Source organism: Rhinichthys klamathensis, unplaced genomic scaffold (assembly GCF_029890125.1).
Source record: "Rhinichthys klamathensis goyatoka isolate OS25496 unplaced genomic scaffold, OSU_Roscu_1.1 h1tg000220l_1, whole genome shotgun sequence".
Classification (NCBI taxonomy): Eukaryota; Metazoa; Chordata; class Actinopteri; order Cypriniformes; family Leuciscidae; genus Rhinichthys; species Rhinichthys klamathensis.
The window spans coordinates 1,227,362-1,246,652 of NW_026606744.1; the positions used below are offsets into that span (position 1 = coordinate 1,227,362).

At 37.0% G+C, this 19,291-nt stretch overlaps 2 protein-coding genes across 3 annotated transcripts in view; both read left to right on the top strand.

The window, feature by feature from the left end:
- The window catches only part of mdh1ab (malate dehydrogenase 1Ab, NAD (soluble)), a 37,567-nt gene extending 36,147 nt beyond the window's left edge, over positions 1–1,420 (top strand). Inside the window, exons 8-9 of the mRNA XM_056264316.1 lie at positions 490–579; positions 761–1,420. Of these exons, the coding sequence (XP_056120291.1) occupies positions 490–579; positions 761–883 (213 nt within the window). The 3' untranslated portion in view covers positions 884–1,420. The remainder of the gene's footprint in view (positions 1–489; positions 580–760) is intronic.
- An 868-nt stretch (positions 1,421–2,288) lies between these two features.
- Positions 2,289–19,291, top strand: part of ugp2b (UDP-glucose pyrophosphorylase 2b) — a 29,051-nt gene continuing 12,048 nt past the window's right edge. The window contains exons 1-3 of one of the 2 annotated variants that reach the window (XM_056264314.1): positions 2,289–2,460; positions 6,754–6,890; positions 9,471–9,578. In XM_056264314.1, coding sequence (XP_056120289.1) covers positions 2,292–2,460; positions 6,754–6,890; positions 9,471–9,578 — 414 coding nt within the window. In that variant the 5' untranslated portion in view covers positions 2,289–2,291. Of the gene's footprint in view, positions 2,461–3,121; positions 3,380–6,753; positions 6,891–9,470; positions 9,579–19,291 lie in introns of those variants that run through there. The other variant, XM_056264315.1, reaches the window with a different exon arrangement.

Sequence of the window (19,291 nt, forward strand, 5' to 3'; positions counted from 1 at the left end):
CAACTTTTTTTTAGGGCCCTGGCCCCCTAGTTGAGAGTTACTGCTGTAGATTTTTGATTGCATCTTAAAAGCAGTCTCTTAATGATTTCTACTCTAAAGTTATGTGTTTACCAGCAATTTCTGACAAAATAAGGCTCAAAGTCAGCCTAATAAACAGGGAAGACACAAGGGGAAAAAAATAAGACCTAAACTTCTGTTAAAACAGTCCGCCGATTGAAATGTCCTATAGATGCTTGATGTTGCTCTATGGAGCTAAAAAGCCAAGTAATAGGAAATAAAAATGCCCAAGGACTGTGTAATAACATTGTACATTTACATAACATTGCTCATTAGTCTTGTTTCCACTCCCATAAAAAACAATATGAGTTACATTATTATGTATTGACAACAAGACTAATGAGCAATGTTATGTAAATGTACAATGACTGATGCTATACATTTTGATTGGGAGGCCACTTGTTCTGAACTCTTCTTGCATTTGTTTTATAGGGTGAGTTCATCTCTATGGGTGTCTTTTCCACTGGAAACTCTTATGGAGTACCTGAGGACCTAATTTACTCATTCCCTGTTTCAATCAAGGTTTGTCATGAAACTTTCCCAAGATCTGTGTCTGATATCTCTTTCTTAATCTCCACACCATGGCCTTATTTACTGAGATCAATCCTGAGATCAAATTCATATTCACATCTATTCATCATACTCTAATGAACTAGAAAAGTATGATTTTAGCCACCATTGCAACATTTCTCTTTTTCTTCAGGGCAAGACCTGGAAGATTGTTGATGGGCTGGCCATCAACGACTTCTCAAAAGCCAAGATGGATGCAACAGCAGCAGAATTAGTGGAGGAAAGAGACACCGCTGTCTCTTTCCTGGGTGTGTGACTGGAAACCCAGCCATATTCACCACTCTTAGATGCCCAGAAAACTCCAGAAGCACGTTTGTGAAACACTCGAGAAAATCTTTATCTTCCCCTGAAACTGTTACATAAATTCTAGAACTGTATGTACTTGAAATCCTAATTCTTCCTTTTCAGCTGGATTTTGGCTGATTTTTCAGAATTGGAACCTAGTCTTGTTGTTTAGCAGGGACTTCGGTTGTTTCCCTTCCTGTTTTTGGTTTTCCATCTGAGCACAGCTGAGAAACAATAGTCTAAAACAAGATGTTAGTTATTTGTAGACTGCCCTTTCTAATTAAAGCTGCATAAAGGAGAAACAAAGCCTGGAAAGGACTCAGAGTACATAAATTAGGTCTTTCTTTGTCATTTTCCAGCCTTTACTGAAATTTCAACTGCTACATGTCTGACAGGTGTTCATCAGAAATGAACAAGGACTGTTTAATGTGTTAAAGTGCTTTGGTAGTGCGGTTACTGTAACAGATTTTATATGTATTCAGCAATAAAAACTAGACATTAAAATGCATACTTGCTCTCATTTTTAAAATACGTAGTTTTCCTACATTAATAAATCAATCTTTTGCACACTGCAGTTTACACTGAATTGGTGCTCAAAATTTGTTATTATGACCACTGTATTGTAGTGTTAAGAGTCAGGATACTTTTTGTGTTCTTGACCTCACTTAGAAATGTTAGAAAAACTAAATATTGTACTTGTTCTCTGACACATTACATTCTGTATGAAACGAGAGTTAAACGTTCTGTACTGCAAGGTCATTGGTGTGAGGTTGCAGACGTGGCCTTCTCGACTGTGTTGCCAAATCTCGATAGAAAAACAATCAAAAATTTGCTGTCTTTTCGATACTTAATAATTAAGGTAGGTGATGTTTTATTGTACTAAGGAGACCAAGCACTAGAAATCCCCAAAACGTGACTGTATCCTACGGATAAGCTCAAAAAAATCTAAACCCGCGACAGAGCTCATATTTATAAGTGAATTAGTTATTAAGCAGCAACACATAAGTCGCTTATAGTATGCGGACATGGCAACACTGCGGCCCGACTGAAGTCAGCCAATGAGATTCGCCATACTGAAATTCAGTGCTTTCATTGGTTACTGGGAGTTTACATTTTTTCTCCCTTTGCAATACATTAACGCTTAACTTGCATTTGTTTACATCATAAATTAAAATAACCCACTGTTCCGTTGTATCTATTTATGTAAAATTTAAGTGTGAACTGATAAATTAATCCATAATCACTATTCATCAAAACTGGGTGACTAGGATAAATCACAATAATTACCGAAAATAATATTAAAATAAAGAAATGAATGACAAGTGGCGTGCATTATTTTGGTTTCAAAGCAGTTCTTTTCATTTAACCATATTCAACGTATGATATTCAGGATGTTTTTAAACAATGTTTTTGGTGAAACACTTCCGCAGTGTTTCAGTGACCCCGCACTGCTAAGAGAAGAAAGTTGGTTGGTCAGAGAGAGGGAAACACGTCGCTGTTCCGGAACAACCTTCGGCAGCTCCCCGACAGCATCCTTCAGCCTTCAGAGTAAGACGCTTCAAATCTACTTTCAAATTCGCTTTGCAATCATAATACTTTAACGCCATGGAACCACCTCTACCGTGTTCCTAAAAAAATATCTAAAAGTCGACGTTTTTTCGATGCAATTACAACGTCAAGCGTCTGCTGGATTTATGCATAGAGAGAACATCACTGCTCCGTGATTGCAAAGAAAAAATTGCAATAACGCGTGAAGTCCATGATAAATGATACAATTGAAGCTTCTAACAACTCATTTCTTAGCATAGAATATAGTGATATAAAAAACGATTCGTTCTTTACCCCCTAAACTTAACAAATCTGGCCCTAATATCTTTAAAATGACAACTAACGCAGCCAGGATCGGGAGGATGTGATCGAGGAAGTGCGAGCGAGTGGAATAATGTGACGTGTTAAATAATGACTGACCAAAAGGGGCCGAGCACAAATGTAATTATGTGCATCTCTGTATGTGTACATGTAGGAATTGCTTCACCTTTTGATATAACACACCGTCTCCTTTGAGCAATAAACGCGCGCGCGAGTAAAGGTTGACGAGGTAGTCGTTTATTCGCCCTGCATTACTTGATAGTCAGTGGGAGGAGAGAGAGAGAGAGAGAGAGAGAGAGAGAGAGAGAGAGAGAGAGAGAGAGAGAGAGAGAGAGAGAGAGAGAGAGAGAGATGGTTCATTTAAAAGCGCGTGAACGACAGAGGAAAGCGCTCGTGAACAGAGAGAATCGATCAGCTGACCTTCTGTCTTATTATTATTAATACACATAAGCGTCACATCCCGACTGGACTGTATCTATGTTGCTGTTCTTCCCATGACAGAAAAAACAGGATTATTTTTGTTGTGATATTGAACCGAACTGCATTTCATAGAGTTTAGAGGACAGATACTGTAGCACTATGTCGCTTTACGTTGAAGGTAAGAACATTAATTAATCCTTTTTTCTTTTTTAGTACTTACAAAGTACTTTTAAGGTTGTATTGGTTCTCTCGATATATCTTGATTAATGAGATGATACTATTGATCAACCCGATCTTACCGCACCATGTAAAAGCTGTCAGTTGAATTCTGATGAGAGTGAGAGCTGAATGGACCCTTCAGTCAATGTTGACTGGTAGACTGAAAAAGTTGCTCAAGAAATCTGGCTCTACAGAAATTGAAGGATTTATGGAGGGCATTTTGTAGACTCTTGACCTTTCCAGACTGTTGGTCCATTCCTTGCTTTGGTTTTGCTGTTAGAGGTTTGGTTCTCTGACAGCTATTCATTTGGCTTGTGTCTAATTTAAAGAGATTTTACATTAAACATAATTATGGGAGTTGCTGAGTTATATCTTCTCTGACTGTTTGCGTTCAACAGTGTTAAGAATGTGCAGTACTAATTTAAATCTTGAAATTAAAAAGCTTTAGGATTTAACAAATATAATACTAAGAAACATGATGATGACTTACAGTATAAGGCTACCAAGAGTTTGTGGTCAATAAGATTTTTTTAAATATTTTTGAAAGTAGTCTCTTATTATCACTCATTATTATTATTATTATTATTATATTATTCTCACCAAGGCTGCATTTATCTGATCAAAAATACTGTAAAAACAGTAATATTGTGAAATATTTTTACAATTAAAAATAACTTTATATTTGAATATATTGAAATATTTTATGTATCACTCTGATGGCTCTGAGTTTTTTTGTGTGCGTCCGTTTTTAACACGTCTTCATTGTCGTACAGTATATACTATGACCTTAATGACAACTGAGATCTTACAACAGTGTGACATGGATTGCATCGGGATCATGTTCGTACAGTCTGACAAGTAACAATCGTAAAGGACAATTATAAATCGCACAGTGTGCAACCGGCTTTAGACTTTTGCACCTCTGGATGTACAGTGCATGGTTTCTTTGCTGTGAAGGTGAGATGAACTATTGATGTGTTGATACAATCATTTGTAAATGGCAATTTTCAAGTTATCTGTTTTACAGTGTACCTTTACAAAATACCCCCAGAGTATTGGTAGTATCATACTTCCTGCATCACTCCATTGTCATTCTTTATGACATTACAGCTTATTTATTGTCCTTTTTAAAATTTATTTGGTAAGTAGCTGTGTACGTGAAATAATGTACAGTCAGCTGGTCATTAATGCAAAATAACCCCTGTTCATCCTGTTAGCTGATTGTGCATTGTCACTGTCTTCTTTAAAGGGGCCATTAACTGCATTTTGTAGAGAAAAAAAAAGTTCTCTGAGGTCAAGATTTTTTTAAAGCCTAATTTAGAAGTAATAAGCTGTTTTCTATCCTGATTTCGACCCTCTATTTCGAACACTCGATAAAAGGAAACAAAAAATTAAAATGTTGCGTCTTACAAATGACAAAACAGAAGATCTCGCTCACTGAAGATTTTATTCAGGATTACAGTAAATCAAAACAATAACAGAAACTCTTCATACTTTCTTCCATATCTGATAATACAACAAATTAATCCCATAAATGCTGAAGCAAATGAAAGAATAGCAAATCACAACTATTCAGTTTGACTGGCGCTACAGTATAAATACTAGTCAGTAGGGGTGGGACAAAATATCGATAGGGCATATTGTTGTCTTTCTCCATGCGATACGAGAATCGATATGCTGGCGCCAAATATCGATATTTTAATTAATAAAATAAGCCATTCTAAATAGATTTCTCTGCTCCCAGCGTCACTACTTCAGGGCTCCTCGAGGTGGCCCTCAACACATGAATGAGGGAAACACGAATATAAGTTAACTAGCTTAAGAAAAATAAAATAATAGATGCCCCAGCCACGTTTAAGTCCAAAGTCTGGACCCACTTTGGCTTTTATACCATTGATGGGACAGACAAAACTGACAAAGAGTACGTGATATACAAGAAATAAAAGTAAAGTGCATGGGTAATACCACAAACATGCAAAGCCATCACTCTGATCTCATTGAAAAATTTTAATCTACTTAAAATGTTCAATTTAATTTAAAGACTGAAAAACTTTTTGTGCTGTTTTCTAAAAGTTTGGACTTGAACCTGTTTTAACCTTTTAGACAGATATTGTGATGTATCATTATAGGATTGTCTAGCAATATATTGATTATCGCAGAATTGCTGTATCGTGGTATCGTGAGCCATGTGTCGTATTGTGACACCCTGTGTTTCGCTGAGTGTTTTTTCAGCATACAAAAGCACAAATACTAATTCTGAGAAATACAGAAATGGTCTCTTATTTAATGCGCTGGCTGACATTGTCACTTAGAGGCTGTTGTAGATGTTAAATGTCACATGCTAGGCACTACGTGAGAAGATAATTATTGGAGGTTATGCACAACAAACTTCATTGCTTCTGGACTGGTTCATAAAGATGAGCATAACCGATATCAATCACATATGCAGACTGATATCTAAAAGTTTTTTTCTTTTTTTCTTCTCACTAACATTTAGATATTTAAATCGAATAAAACGGCAATAACTAGCCAGGCTGTCTTTGACAAGCGGATGCAATGAGATCTGTTTTAATGTTTGTTCATGTGACATTCAGCATAAAGCCTATTTTGGCACACTGGCAGACGAATGAATTAAATTGGGTGTATACAGATGATATGTGGTCAAGCGGAATTCAGTCAGGTAGTCGGAAATGTATTGTAGAAGGTAGCACACTTGAACATGACATAGATATAAAAGCTGATGTCTAAAGGTAATCAGAGTTGGAAGGCCCAATAATAATAACGATAAAGGAAAGCAGTTAACCTGTTTCTCCTTCCCCCTGACCTCAAGCTCAGAATCTATTATTGAATAAAGCTAATCAAACAAAATGGGGTTTAACCTCTCTATTGTCCCCTTTCTCTCAAGGATAAAGGGGTGTATTTGTGGTAGAACAGGGAAGTCTTGAGTCACACCTCACAGTTCAGTCAGTGTTAATGGCCAATGCAGGAAATTAATCCAGAGCCCATTGATGATGTGTGTTTTACATTCTTTAAATGCTCTAGATGATAACATACTGTATCTGTGGTTTCATGCCTTCTGGTATTTTCATTTTCGGCCAGAAGTAAGGCAGTGGTATGTACAATTATCAGTAACAGCTGCCAGCTTCCTTATCATATGGAGATACTATCACTGCAAATAAGATTTATTAAAAATAATTTTATTTAGAAGATTTATTAAGGAACTGTATTTAAAGTTTGAACACGCCAACTGTATTCTTTATTGGTACGACTCCTCATAAGTCATTAAAATGATGTGAAAAACTTTAACATTAAGGTGTGTGGTTTCAATTGTAGGTCTGAGTAAAGAGTTATTACCAAGCGACCTCTACGGGATGGCTCAGTTTCAGGAAGTAATGCGACAGCAGCTGGAGAGCTCTATGCATGTTGAGCTGGAGAAACTCTTAAGCACGGTCAAAGGTCCAGATGCTGAGGTGAGATACAAGCTTACAAAAAAATTCAACACATTTTCAAATATTCAGCTAATTTTTTTATGATTTAAAAAAGAGTGATTTAGACACTACCATTCAAAAGTTTGGTGTCTGTAAGTTTTTTGAATGTTTTAAAAAAAGAAGTCTCTCATGCTCACCAAGGCTGCATTTGTGTGATCAAAAATACAGTAAAAACAGTAATATTGTAAAATATTAGTATGATTTAAAATAACTGTTTTGTATTTTAAAATGTAATTTATTCCTGTGATTCAGCATCATTACTCTTCAGTGTCACATGATCCTTCAGAAATCCTTCTAATATGCTGATTTGCTGCTCAAGAAACAGGTCTTATTATTATCAATGTTGTAAACATTTGTGCTGCTTAAATTTTTTGTGGAAACCGTGATAATTTTTTTTTTTTTCACGATAAAGATAGTAGTATTTGGCTGGTTATGTGATCTCAACATGTCAGACTAAGAGCCAACCTGCTCCATGTTAAATAAAACCTTTTTTATTAGGCTACTGATATGACTGGAGTTTTTATCTCAAGTGAGTGCACTTTTAATTAAAAGTAGAAATCATAATTTTTATTTATTTATAGTCTCACATTTTTAGTGCATTTAGAAATGACAAGGGAGCAAAGATGAGAAATGAGAGGAAACCTCTTTGGGTGCCATCTGAGTGCTGTAGCAGCTGATGAATGACGTGCCAGTATGACGGGAGAGATTTCATTGCACTGCTGAGCTGATGTTTAATTAGTCTCACCATGAGACTGGCTTCATCATGATGCATCTTCTCTCTGGGATTTCTTCAGACCCTACACACTTCCTTCTGTTCATCTTTTACCCTTCTTTCATTTTTCTTTCTTTAGCTACACTGAAATTCTCAGTTAGTAGAGTTCATTTGAGCATGTCAGATAGTAAAACTCTGAGCTGTTTGGCGATTCACCCCAGTGTTTCCTCAGCACCATATGGTTATAATCAGACTTAGCCGTCATCACCGTGACACATGCTGACCGCTTGTGTCACCCCTCCCTCTGTCTCCATAACACACAGACTCCCATAATCCCACCCAAACATTTACTGCCAAATGACATTAAAATCCACACCCTGCTAGATCAAATAAAGTATGATAAGATAATGTGAAGATAAGTCATCAGTTTACAGTTGTAAACATTGTAGCTGCCTTTTAAGTAGGGATATCAAAAGCACTGGTACTTCAGTAATACATTGATTCTTGACAAATAATAAACCAGTCTGTCATCAGTAGTGTTTTCTGATTCACAGGCAGCTGCTTTTGACTCTTACATACGTATTTGTAATGAAATTAAATTTATGTAAACATAATAAAGTTAATGTAAACAGGTGGGACGAAAATGGGATGTTTAAATATTAGATCAGTGAATTATACCTTCCAATACATTCTAATAGACCTATTGCTGTCTATCATTAACCAAACAGTAAAGTGTTGACAATATAATATTATTTATATATACTACTGCTCAAAAGTATGTGGTTGGTAAGATTCTTTTAATGTTTATGAAAGAAGTCTCTTATGCTCACCAAGGCTGCATTTGTAGAAAACACAGTAATATGTTTTAAATTGTAATAATAGTTCACAATATGTTTTTTATTTATAAATATATGTTTATATTTTAAATATAAATATTTAAAATGTATTTCAAAATGTAAATGTTTACTATGTATGCAAGCAATGGCAGAGACGCGGTGCAATGTAACCTACAATTCAGTTTAGCAATGCATGACGTCACCCATTTAAAGTAAATGAGAAGCGGTAACGCCGACCACAACTTTCCCCCCACAAAACCATCTTATGGAATAATTCAGATATTAAAATATAATAAAATATTTACAACTGATGCGTGTTTGCACTATTGTAAAAAGACATCTTGAATAAAAAATAAAAAAGGTAATGCCGACACCCCGCGTAAATGCACCTTAACTGTTGTTCTCTTCAGTCAAAACTTCATATCTTCTTTCAAGGTTTATGTATCAAATTTACACTTTGATTAAAATAGAGAGCTATAGAAGTAACTTTAAATTCTCAGCAGGCACAAGGAGTTTTATGGATTTTCATCAAACAGGTTTTATTTATAATGATGTGCTCAGTGAGAGGCCTGAGGACCCAGCAATCTTTCGCAGCAGGGTGGTAATTATTTCAGAAGCCTTTAGTAGTTCTAATTGCCAGATTGTACAGAACAGGATAAGAAAGTTATGCTGATAGGTTGTTTTTTTATGCTTTTTTTGTTGTTGTTTTGTTTTCTTTTTTCAAAAAGAAAAAAATGCTGATGTCCTTAAATTTAAAGGCAAATGTAAAAGTTTAAGTACTGATGATTGAAAAATGCATTTTGACTCACCACTGTTCTGAAAATATCTCTGTCTAATGTCAATAAGGGTTATGGCCTGGTTATGGAGGTTAATGCATTGTACATTCTTGGATAGGCCTATGGTGGCATCATCTGCCAAAATAGGTTGAGTTTTAAGTATTTGTTTCTCAGAAGGAGAAAACAGGAAGGACAGTCCTCAATAATCTTTTTTTTTTTTGCCTGCTCTCTTCCCCAGGTGTCTAAGAAGGACTTTGAAGGCTTTAGGAAGATATTCCACCGATTTCTGCAGGTGAAGGGACCTTCAGTAGAGTGGCCAAAAATCAACAGGCCCCCTGAGGACTCGGTAAGATAAGCAAGTGATTGATCGTACACAAGCCTATTTCTTACACTCGCTTGGATTCTTAATTTAGCCCACATTTTGGTTACTTTGATTGTAGACCTATAAGCTGAATATGCAAAGAAAGTCAAAACTATAGCATCTATACACACTTCAAGTATTAAAATCGAGAGGTCAACGGCACTCAGAGCCTCTGCTTTGAGTCTCATGTGTGGCCATTAGTATCGTCACAGGCTCTGGGAATTAGCCATCTGTGATTAAAAGCTTCCCACATTCCAGCATTAATTAATTTGTATGCCATTCATACACTTAAGTACATAAGTATCCAAAGACTTTGGGTCCAGTTAGAGTTACAGTATATTAGCCTGTAGATAGACATAGTGTGAATGATTGTGTGTGTTCAAGGAAAATTATAAATAAAGCTACGACATTGATTTGTGTCTGTGGGCAAGGGAGAGGGTGTAAGAAAGACGAACAGTGAGCAAAATTGACTCCTAATTTGATTTGGCGGTGTGTGTTTGTATTTCACATAAAGAATCCAGTGTCGGTCTGCTTTCCTCTGGGTCTGTGATGATTATGCAATGCTCAGTAAGAGCCAGAAACCCACACACAAGCCTTTTAGCTCCACAAGGAATCACATACAGGCTATACTATAAAACTGTTTGTGAAATGTTTGATGCTATAGTCTGCAGCGTATAGCAAGGTTATCTGAACAGGATATTAAATGCATCACTCCAGAAATTCCTGTTTTGAGTGCACATACAAGACAAGAACTAAAACCAAGCTCCTTTCAGACTCAAAAAGTAAAGTTGACAGACCGTTACATGTATGTGTGTATGCATATAAACTTAAGGATATTTGGAGAAGGTTAGGTTGTTGTTGGAGAAATTCCTGCAATATGTTTGGTTTGGGATGAGGAACTGAGGGATGGGCTCTATGTACTGCAGTATTTTCTGTCATTCTGACTTGAGGGTGTGTCATTGTTGTATGTCCTTATGAAACTGTCTTTGAACAAAAATCAAACTCATTCTCCGTTAAACATCTGCTGGGTGTATAAGGCTAACCAATCGTTGCCAGAACTTCAGATCCTGCAACATCATGCCTTATGTTTGCTGTAATAATGACCAATGTCATCCCATTAGATATATTATACCCAAGATAAGTTACTGATTGACTTGTTTGTGGTGTAAAAACATCAAGTCACTGGAACTTTTACCCAGAAATTTTTACCCTGATTTTATGTTGAGGTCATCATGATATTTCTCACCCAATCTGTTCAAAAACCTGATTAGCTCAACTGTTGCGTTTTAATCCACATTTTAAGTTTAAAGCTGCAGTCTGTAGTTTTTCCTCTTTGTCACCATCTCTGTTCGAAATCTGCAATTGCAGTTATTCGCGGAATTATCAACTTTACGTGGGTTGTGCCTCGGCTCGGCACTGCCCGGATGAATCCAATGTTTTGAGGAGAATGTGCGGCTGTCAGTCACCGCGCCGGTGTGGATACTGTCATTCGCAATCACAGATTCTAATTTTTGGAAGTATGACCAACATAAGAATTTTCACCGGAAAATGTCATCTGAACAAGTAACTAACATCCAGTTTTGTTCTGAACAACTAAGGGGGGAAAAAAGCATTGCAGTAAATCGCGCTTATTTAAATCTAACGATCGCTTATCTTATCACGTCAAACCGTGCAAATTATACTTTGTTCTCAAATTGTTAATGTTTAAGTCCCCGTGAACCGGAAGTTGCAAACGACTTTTCTCCAGTGTTGTGACGTATTTCCAAGTGAAAGGGAATATTGAATAGAGGGCAGGGTGTTTTACTTTAGTGCTCCTCCTCTCCATCTCTCGTAGCAGACTAACAGTTTGAGGGGAGTAGCCACACCCTCACGCCATAGCACATGACAGGAAGAGAGGAGAAGACGTTTCGAGGGGGGAGGGAAGGATAACGTATTTGATTAAAGATTAAGGGTACATGAATTTTTAGTACATGAAAGTGCACAGATAAATAATTTATAATAAACACTACAATATTAAATATAAAAATACGAATTGTAAAATTTGATTTCATGGCGACTTTAACAAAGTAAGCATTGCGTGACTACATTTAATGCCCTTCAGATATTTATCCTTGTTTGGGCCCGGTTGAAGTCTCTTTTTTTTCTGTAACCAAAGTCCAAAGTCTTTTACATTTTACAACGGGTGAATCTACAGTTGTCACTGGTGATTGTCGTATGAATCTTTCTGGATCCGCCATCAAATAAATGTTTATTTATATCAAGTGCTGTGAGAAAAGGCTATAAATCTCCACCTCCAACATCCTCACACGCAATATAGCCTACTAGCCGAGAAAGACTCCTTCTTTATGTGTACAGATGTGACGTAATGACGCAAAGAGATGCAAGAATTTCCCACGGAAATCCACCAGTACCACTGGAATTAAAAACATTATTACAAACTTACCGTTTTTAATCGAGCTAGCAAGCAGATAGTTTTGAACACTGGCTGGTTATGTACTTGCTCAAATTTATTTTGGATAATTTTTAACCCAAACAAGTTACGGACTAGAGCTTTAAATGTGTATATATATATATTTCTTTTTTAATACATTTTATTTATTACATAAGAGTCAGAAAATTATGATTATATTTTTTATATTAACCTTTTTTTTAACAGCTATCAATTCAAACACTTATACAGGAAATTATGACATGCAGTACAATAAAAACATGATTAATTTATAATTTTTCTGATATTTCCAAGATGATCACAAGACCTTTTCTTGTGTCAACTAAATAACTTTGTTGACAGAGTTACATCAGCATAAGTAGCAACAACTGTGTTCTATACTTCATAAAAACACAATGTTTCTGTTTGCAAGACATAAAAACACATAATAAACAAAGGTAAGGAGTATTAAGAATGCTGATCTGGCCCCAGGTCATCATTATTGTTGAGTACTGTGTGTCGGCAAAGGATTCCTAAATGCAGGAAATATCCTGCAAGTCTGTTTCATAATTTGCATGCGTCTGTAGGAAGCATACCAAAGGGAATGTTGTCCTTCCTGTTTGAATGAGTCTAGTTCAAGTCTTCCTGCCTTAATTCACCACAGTAATTACTCCAGATTTAAAAACGCACTGCACACAGATTGATCTTAAAGGGATAGTTCACTTTGAAATTAATTTTTGGTATGTTTTAGCTTACCTCAAGGGCATCCAAGATGTAGGTGTCTTTGTTTCCGCAGTAGTTTAAATTTTGATATTTTTAGGTCAAACCGTTCTTGTCTGTCAGTCATATAATGCAGGTCTATGCGGTCACCACCTCAAAGAGCAGCACAGAGAAGTCCAAATTAAACATGATTTAATGACTCGTAAATGTAAGTACACATTGATGGCCTAAGACACGAAACGAGCGGTTTGTGTGAGAAAACGAACAGTATTTATATAGTTTTTACCTCTTGTAACCACAGCCACGTCCAAGTGATCTGAGGGCGCGGGCGCTTCGGTCTGCGCAAGCGCCGTAAGTGATCTCTTCAAAAAAAAAAAAAAAAAATTCAACGTTGTCTGTTGATATATCGAAATCAGAATCTTCCATTGCGATTTCCTGTATATCTAAATATGTTTAGATCTTCACAGTGAAAGGTAACACTTCCGAAATCTCTGTGTAAACAATGAGTGCCGTATACGCGCGAGAGATCACTTTCCGGCGCTTGCGCAGACTGAAGCGCCCGCGCCCTCAGATCACTTGGACGTGGCTGTGGTTACAAGAGGTAAAAACAGACAAGAACAGTTTGACCTAAAAATATCAAAATTTTAACTACTGCGGACACAAAGACACCTACATCTTGGATGCCCTTGAGGTAAGCTAAAACATACCAAAAATTAATTTCAAAGTGAACTATCCCTTTAAGGTAATGTTTATCGCCAAATGCCTTATTACTTCTGTGAACCTTTAAGCACTGCAGTTGTTCATCAGCCTCTCTTTCTGCAAGATGGAGAAGCTCTTCTAATGTGCTTACGATGCAAACACTTTTTGACTGAGCTAATTAGATTCTGGTCTTGTGACGCTGTGGGAGTTGTGTGAGGTTTTATTATCCGTGTGTGTGTATGTGATTGTGAACGTGTGAACAGGTTTGAGTTTAGAGCAAATGGAATGTGGCTGACCCAGAAACAACAATTCAACAATCTGACTCACTCAACCACTGATCTATATACAGTATACACAGTAAATGACTGGATTGCTCATGACGTCAAAAAAATGGAGCCGCCTCGCCCACATGTTGGTATTCCCTACCCTAGTATTCTCACACTCTAGTGAATTTATTGGAAATCATCTGATTTTAATGAGAAAACTACCTAATGAGTCAGTGTTTTTATATCTGAAGTCTCCCTGTACATTCTTACAAAGTAAACATCATAAACATTTAAATGGTTATTTGATTAAAGTTAGGAATTTCCCCTGCTTATTAAAAGTTACATTAATCTTCATTATAGTAGCGAATATCAGATCAGTTGATCGACAAGACATCTCAAGATTTGTATTACAAATGTCAAAATGATTTTTCTGAAATCTGAATATGCTTTGTAAGGCATGTGCATACAACTTAATTCGCCATGTACAGTTATTCACTGTGCTTATGTAATTATGTTGTGTTATATAATGTTTTTATTCATACAGAAAATGTAAATGATTCAACAGTGTTTTCAATAACAGCATGTATTTTAAATCAGTAAAGATAAAGACTTAACAAGGTATACAAATAACACTTAATTCATATGCAAACTGTCTTGCTTGTAAAAAGCCATAGAATTTGAGCTGACCTGTGGCTTTTTAACAAGTTCTCTAAGAGTCTAAAGTAGACGTTGGTCAACAAAAAAGCTAAAATAATAATATACACGCTTCACAGCATATTCTGAGAAATAAAGCTGACTGCGTATGGATTTAAAGACATGAAGCTTTATGTCACTCCTTGGCAATGTAGAGCAATCCAGTCATTTATATAGATCAGTGGATTCAACCTGTGCACCTGGTTTAATGTAAAGGATTCCTGCCCTTGTTTTGAAGCTCAGGTCTCTCATACTTTCTTTTCTTTATCAAAGTTAGGAATCCCTGTTGTTCTCTTGATAACTGGTTAGTTCATTCAGTCAGACAGGTTTCGTTTAGGACATAACTGGATTCGGGTTTAGTCATGTGCCTTTTGTTGGCACAATTATTCCACCTCAGCTGTATTATGTAGTATGCACTAAGAATATACTGTGTGTGTGTGTGTGTGTGTGTGTGTGTGTGTGTGTGTCTTGAATTTCAGTCTCAAAAGGAAGGATTTAAATGCTGCTTACCGTAATCTGAGCACACACTTGAAAAATAAGACTTAACCCACATCACTACAATAATAACAATGCCTGATCAGAGGTAAGGACATTGGGTGTTATTCATGTAATTATTATTCATGAATAATTACGTATCATGTTATTATCAACTGATACAAAACATTGGGGCACACTGTGTGATAAAGGTGAATTTTAATATAACATTCTTTGATAAAGTCAAAGAATCAACTCTACCTGTCATTCTACAGCAGTGTTTCTGAATCTTTTGAATCTGCTTTGTAGAACCATTTAGGGATTGAAAATACATGATGAATAATGTTTTTATTTGAATAAACGCACAGTAGCCACACATATATATATATATATATATAGATGCCTTATTATGGCTGTTTCTGTGGGCAGCTATATGTAAGCCGTCCGCCATATTGGAACGGTCAAAGCCAGTCCGTGAACATTCGAGAGCAAGGGGACTGACTCTCTGTCTGCAACCGTAGTTGGACGCATGTATGAATATCTATATCTGCAATAGACTTCAGCAGATGATTTTGCTAAACTAACACAATACAAGACGAAGGCGTCAGCTAACGACGTTAAAAAGTTAAGTTACCATAGTAAAAGTAAAAACATTAAAAAGTACCATAGTAAAAACCTGAAAAATTGAGTTCTTATAAAGAAAAACTCAAACCAACACATTCTCACCTGTGAAAGGTTATCCCATTTCTTTGGGAATTTAAATCTCTGCGGTTTCACAACGAGAAACTGCGCAATGTTGTGGCATCAGTGATTCTTGCTGAGAGTGATGACATGCTGACCGTTCCAAGAGGGCGGATGCACCTACGTGTCTGGAGCGGTCGAATGTGGCATCTACGTATACATATCTATTGTAGGCCATTTAAAAGGATTTTCTATTTGGATCCAAGCGATGAGTAGCCCAGGGATTTCAGCTACAAACCTCTCTGCTGGCAACCTCACTGTTTGATCATTGTAAAGCTCAAGTAATGCATACGATAAGTCGTATCAGCAGCACCATTATACTCCTGTTTTTCTTTCATCTGATCACTGTGACAGCTTATAAAACGGTTAGTTCCAATCCTTGATTCTGATTGGTCAATAGCTGTGCTTTATTCATGATAAAACACGGCTATGACCGCTTCACCCAACGGTTCTATTTATCACTGCGTAACACTGCAGTTCCTTTGTTGTTTTTATTTGAGCTTTCATGCATATTACACATTGGAACGTTGTTGCTGTTCACGGTAAGGGACTATTTTTTTTCTAGCGGAAGGAAGGCTTTTAGTGATTTTACTTCATGAAAGTTGCACTAATACATTTTTTTTTTACTTTAATATTTTAAGTTATAAGTAAGTAATAATATTTTAAGTAATAAGTAACGGCTGAAGGGGTTGCAGGCACTCCGCTTCGCGTCGTGCCTAACAACGCCCTTCAGCCGTTACTACGATACAGCACAGCCTCTCGTACCTTATTGCTTACATATGGCCCTGCTGTATCTGAGCACCTGAGAAATTGAAGAATTTTTTCCCATTCTTTTTTCCCAAACTATTTGCGCACAAACCTCCCCCCAAAGCTGATTTTGTTGGTCAACTCAGTAACTTACTCACCCTGTCGAGCAAAGTTCAGACTTTGAGGATCCATTTCAGAGTTCAGAAATATCATTGATGGATCTCATTGCGACAAACAGTAATGCTATCTATCAGGATGTGCTACCAAAGCTATACTAACTGGTTATGGTTAGGGTTTAGCGTAGGGTTAAGAGTGAGCGTTGTGTAGGCACTATGATTGAAACGACCAATGAAATCTTTAGAAACGCTGTAGGCCAGGGGCTTGTGTTTAACTTGTTTTTCTGAATAACTTTTTCTTTTCTTCTTTACCCCCCTCTTACACAGATTTCTCCCTAACAAACAAGATGAACTTGGTTGCATCATCCTCTCCATCTGTCTGTTTGTTTATGTCATGGAAATGTAGATTTTAAGATCTTTGTCCTTTTCTTTCTTCGTGTTTGTGTTTTTGTTCTTATCTTGTCATAATAACAGAAACTGGGGCTTTGTGCGCTAAATATTAGCGCGTGTGTGTGGTGATATTTTATTGGTATCTGACTCATCAGTGATGCCTCATGGCATTGCTCTATGGCCCTCAAGGAAACAAGGGGAATGAAGAAAAGGGAATGGTTCTTTTCTTTTTCAAAAACACATCCATAATTCTTTCTCTTCTCGCCTTCCTGTTTCCCACTTGCCATATTGATCCAGCAGTTGGACTGTTTATTCGGTTAAACATGGCTATTTGTTTCTGTCTCTATGAGAAATGTTGTGCTTGCACAATGTGTGTGGTGGTTGTTTGGTGTGCTTGTAAGTTGATCCTAGTGATTCTTGAAAATTGACCGCAGGCATGATCATAACAGCTCACTAACCTCAACAGTTGACCTCTGACCGCTTTAGATTTTTCGTAGAAGAAGAATCCAATGAGGCAACCATAGACTACAATAGCAACAGCATCTGGATGAAATTTAGAAACTTCAGTGTGGTCACTGGATGTAACTCCAGTCCTTAAAATATAAACCTCCAGATGCTGAAAAAAATTAAGTACAGTCATGCTCAAAAGTTTACATACCCCTTGCAGAATCTGCAAAATGTTAATTATTTTAACAAATAAGACGGAGCATACAAAATTCATGCTATTTTTTTACTTAGTACTGTCCTTAAAAAGATATTTTACATAAAAGATTTACATATAGTCCACAAGACAAAAAAATTGCTGAATTTATAGAAGTGACCCCTTTCAAAAGTTTACATACCCTTAACGACCCTGCGTGTCATTACCTGGATGATCCACAACTGTTTTTTTGTTTTGTTTTAGTTGTTTGAGTCCCTTGTTCATCATGAACAGTTAAAGGTGAACTAAGTAACTTTTTTACCTTAACCGAACAGCTTTGGAGTCATTGTAATGTTTATATTACTGTTTCGTGCTGAATGGTGGTCGTCTCGCACCCCCCTGGTGCCTGTGAGCCACAAAACCACCCTTGCAACTTTGGGCCGGCGAGAAGTATCGTGTGATATCAGGTCTCGCGAGGTAACGAATTGCTTTACGGCAAAAAACAGATCTGATAAAATTCTGATAAAATGAGCATCAAACAGAAATAAACCGGTGCCGTATACATGTGGTGTTGGGCGCGCGCAGCTCTTAAAGGGGTCATACCTTATTTCCACTCGTTACAGCATCCATCCTACTGAACAGGTACCGGTGTACAGGGGGAGGGGATCCGGCCGTGAGTGCGAGCCATCTCTGCGTGCGAGCCATCTCTGCGTGAGTGCTATTCACGACAGTACAAGTACTCCACAGCGTCTCTAGGGGTCGCTGTTTGACAAAAACGGAATTCCTACTTAGTGCTGCTTTAAACTGCCAAATGTTCTTCAGAAAAATCCTTCAGGTCCTGCAAATTCTTCAGTTTTCCTGCATCTTTTGTATATCTGAACCCTTTCCAGCAGTGATTGTATGATTTTGAGATCCATCTTTTCACACTGAGGGACTCAAACAGTTATTAAAAAAGTTTACTGATGCTCCAGAAGGAAACACGATGCATTAAGACGGGGGGGAGTTTTCATAGTTTTTAAAAAAAAATTGAATTTGAAGATCAAGGTGAATTGTACTTATACATGTAAGTATCTTCTTTTGCTTTCGAATGGCAGTACTAAATAAAAATAAAGAAAGCTATTTAAACCAAATAAGAAAAATGTGGACATCTTCATCCTGTTCAAAGGGTTTCACCCCCCAGCTCTTAATGCATCGTGTTTCCTTCTGGAGCATCAGTGAATGTTTGAACCTTTTGTAATAGTTGTTTTTGAGTCCCTCAATTGTCCTCTGTATGATTTTGAGATCCATCTTTTCACACTGTCATTACTGGAGGGTTCAGATATGCAAAAGATGCTGGAAAACTGAAACATTTGCAGGACCTGAAGGATTTTTTTAAAGTACGTTCGGCAGTTTAACTGTCATGGATCATCCAGGTAACGACACAATATTAAAGGGTTAGTTCACCCAAAAATTAAAATTAAGTCATTAATTACTCACCCCCATGCTGTACCAACCCAAGAAAACAAGAAAATGTTTAAATATTCCATGTGCCTACAGTGGCTCAACTATAAGTTTATCAAGCGACGAGAATACTTTTTGTGCGGAAAAAAAACAAAAATAACGACTTTATTTGACTATTCCATTGCTTCCTTGTGGCCCTGAGACGAGAGTTCAAGAGATTTCCAGGACGCATGCGCGAGAACTGACCTTCTTCTACTACAATGTACAGCGCGCGTCTTCCTCTGCTTGTAAGACGCGCGCTGTGTAGTAGTAGAAGAAGGTCAGTTCTCGCGCATGCGTCCTGG